Consider the following 3,278-nt stretch of genomic DNA (forward strand, 5'->3'; position numbering starts at 1 on the left):
AGGCTCATTAGATTCGTCTCGCGATTTACAATCCATTTGTATAATGCGATTTATTTTTCGATTATATTTAGTACACCATACAAATAATTTATAAAAATTTAGCATTTTGCGTTTTAGGATCGGCCTTATTCTCTCATGAATGACCATTCTGCAGCGTGCACGTTCTCCCACATGCTTTACCACAAAGCCATACGGATCGCAACAATAAATCTCTTCACTCATCTTTGTCTGGTTCGATCGTCCAACACCTACCACCAAGCTGCCTACCGCCCAAATCTAGTCGCTCTCCGTCATCCATCCTCCATCCAATCCAAGCGAACAGAGCTGCAAGCAAAGGGGAAAGCAGCAGCGTGGGCAATGGCGGCGACGCTCCAGCCAGTGCTGCCCTGCTTCCTGCTCCTGCTGCTCCTCACTGCCGGCGCCGCGGGCGCGGGGCGACACGCCGGCGGCCGGACGCTGGTCTTCATCCTGGCGGGGCAGTCCAACATGAGCGGCCGCGGCGGCGCCACCAGCGGCACCTGGGACGGCGTCGTGCCGCCCGAGTGCGCGCCGTCGCCGCGCATCCTCCGCCTCTCCCCCGCGCTCCGCTGGGAGGAGGCGCGCGAGCCGCTGCACGCCGGCATCGACGTCGGCAACGTCCTCGGCGTCGGGCCCGGCATGCCCTTCGCCCACGCCGTGCTCGGCAAGGTCGTTCCGGCGAGGGCCGCCGCCGTGGGGCTCGTCCCCTGCGCGCAGGGCGGCACGCCGCTCGCCAACTGGACGCGGGGCACGGAGCTGTACGACCGGATGGTGACGCGCGCCAGGGCGGCCCTGGGCGGGGGCGGCGAGCTGGCCGCCGTGCTGTGGTACCAGGGGGAGACCGACGCCATGAAGAAAGAGGACGCCGAGCTCTACCAGGGGCGCATGGAGGCGCTCGTGCGCGACGTCCGCCGCGAACTCGGTCGCCCGGACCTCCTCGTCATCCAGGTCGGGATCGCGACGGCGCAGTACGGCGGCAAGTTCCTCGACCGCGTCAGGGAAGCCCAGAAGGCCGTCACGCTCTCGCTCCGGAATGTCAAGTACGTCGACGCCATGGGGCTGCCCATCGCGAGTGACAACACGCATCTTACCACTGAGGCTCAGGTCCAGCTCGGCAACATGCTAGCCAAGTCCTACTTAGAAACTCTGTAAACTCTAATTGGTCAATCGAATGAACACATTGTTCCTGCCAACATGTGCCTGTGCAAATAAGTCATGCCGTTGATGATTAGGAAACAGACATGTGTGTATCCTTAAATTCTGATGAGGTTTTAGTAGTAGAATTTACATCTGCTTACATCAGTGGCAAGCCTAATTCATTTGCACCATCGGTAATCTTGTTTTAAAAGAAGGTAATGACTTTGTACCGGCCATACGTTTGTATTTGCTCACGGTAGTCTAAAACCCCTATCTCTATCTCTATCTCTATCTCTTCTCTTCTCTATCTCTACTACTAAAAAGAGGGTAAGGGTGACTTTTTTTTTGGTTCGTCCTGCCCTTTCGTTCGTCCGCCCACCTTTCGTCCGTCCGTCGGCGCCCCCTCCCCCTCCCCCCCGCTCCCCCACGACCTGGCGACGGTTTCGTGTCCCCCTCGCCCTCGCGGACGGACGCGGCGCCATACCATCTCGCCCTCGCCCTCTCGCCCGGCCGCCGACGCCCAGTCACCCACCGCGCCCGCCGCTCCGCCCACATCGCGGCGCTGCCCCCGCGAGGCCGCGATCCCTGTCCCTCCCCCCCGCTTCCCCGCGAGGCCACGGACACCGGCGCCCCCGCCGGACATCGCGCCATGGAGCCCGATCTCTACCCCGCCCCTTCCTCACGAGCATCGGCGACCCTGTCCCTACCCCGCCCCTTCCCCGCGAGCGCCGGCGACCCTGCAATCATGGCGCCCCCGCCTACCCGATCCGTGGTCGCTCTGCCTGCCGACGTTCTCACCAACGCCGTCGCGCCCGACCCGTGCAACCACGCCACTGCCCGCGACTGCACGACCTCCACCGATCCGTCGCCTCCTCCAGCGATCGGCAGGGCCTTCACCATCACCGTTGTTGTCGCCATCGTAGTCGCGTTCATTGCCAGGGACGGCGCGACGCCCCGACTCCAGCGTTCCAGGGCAAGAACTCATCGATTCCCGTAACGCAGGTTCCGCATTTCTCCTTCGTTCCATTACTTCGTTAAGAACCCCTATCCTGGCCATCGATCTCCCTAGATGCCTACTTTTTCTGCAGTATAGAGGATAATTTCTTGATTCCTTTACTGAGAATTCTTTTGTCTCTGAATTGGAGAACTTCATGAAGGAAGCTAGATTGGGTGAATGCAGGCTCTCGTATGCTGTTGTATCAATAATGGACCCGCAAAGTAGTGGTATGTGGTCTTTTTTTTCCATTGTTTCGATTACGTTTACTTGGTATTTCTATTTGTCTGATTTCACCATCTTCCTCTTTTTCTTGCAGGGAAAAGTACACTTCTGAATCATCTTTTGGGCACCAATTTTAGGGAGCCAATTGCTTTCAAAAGGAAGGTGTGCTACTATTCCTTTATATTTGTCATTAAACTTTCTTGGTCGTGGCTCTGTGTGTTCTTGTGTAATTTAGTTAGCATTTCTTCACATGTTCAGGTCACAGACTACCAAAGGTATATGGTTGGTGAAGGCTGAAAACATTGAACCATGCACCCTTGTAATAGACTTGCACGGACCTGATGGAAGAGAGGGGAGAGGTAATATAAATGAGCATACCTCCAAATTAGAAGTGGTTTAGATGTATTTCTACTAGGTCGCAGAAACCAAATCATACACTTGTTATTGGTGCAGCAGGATGAGAGCCTAGGGATTGGGTTGAATGCAATGGCGAAAGCCGAAAAACATCAAAGGGAAATTTGACTAGCGTGCAACTCCAGAGGAGGTGAAGTGATGCTTTGCTTATTTCTCTATTGTTTTAATTGATAAAAAAGTTGTTGAAGCCTTCTGAAATCCCTGCTCTGCTCTGAATGATGCAAAACATTATAGCTTCCAAAAAAAATGATTATTTTTATATTTTAAATGTCTTGTGGTCCTGCACACTAGCTACCTATTTGTTGAAATCTTGCTATGAGTATTGCGTTGTGCAAGCGTGGTGAGTTAGCACCACGATAGCCAACAATTGGTATCACTTAATTAGTGCCTCCTTTCATAATCATTCTTGAATTAGAGCATCCACAATGTACTCAAAGAGCAGTCCATAGTGATTAAACTATTTCTTTCTGCATAGTCACACTCACACGTC

General features: G+C 54.3%; 1 protein-coding gene across 1 annotated transcript; it reads left to right on the top strand.

The window, feature by feature from the left end:
• The first annotated feature begins 254 nt into the window (after positions 1-254).
• On the top strand, positions 255-1,320 carry LOC120655491 (probable carbohydrate esterase At4g34215). The gene has a single exon (XM_039933337.1). It carries the CDS (start codon positions 358-360, stop codon positions 1,168-1,170), a length of 813 nt encoding a protein of 270 aa, XP_039789271.1. The 5' UTR covers positions 255-357; the 3' UTR covers positions 1,171-1,320.
• The last annotated feature ends 1,958 nt before the right edge of the window (positions 1,321-3,278 follow it).

The sequence above is a fragment of the Panicum virgatum genome, chromosome 1N, assembly GCF_016808335.1.
Source record: "Panicum virgatum strain AP13 chromosome 1N, P.virgatum_v5, whole genome shotgun sequence".
Classification (NCBI taxonomy): domain Eukaryota; kingdom Viridiplantae; phylum Streptophyta; class Magnoliopsida; order Poales; family Poaceae; genus Panicum; species Panicum virgatum.

Coding starts and splice junctions, on each gene's coding strand:
- LOC120655491 (XM_039933337.1), top strand. CDS start 358: ATGGCGGCGACGCTCCAGCCAGTGCTGCCCTGCTTCCTGCTCCTGCTG.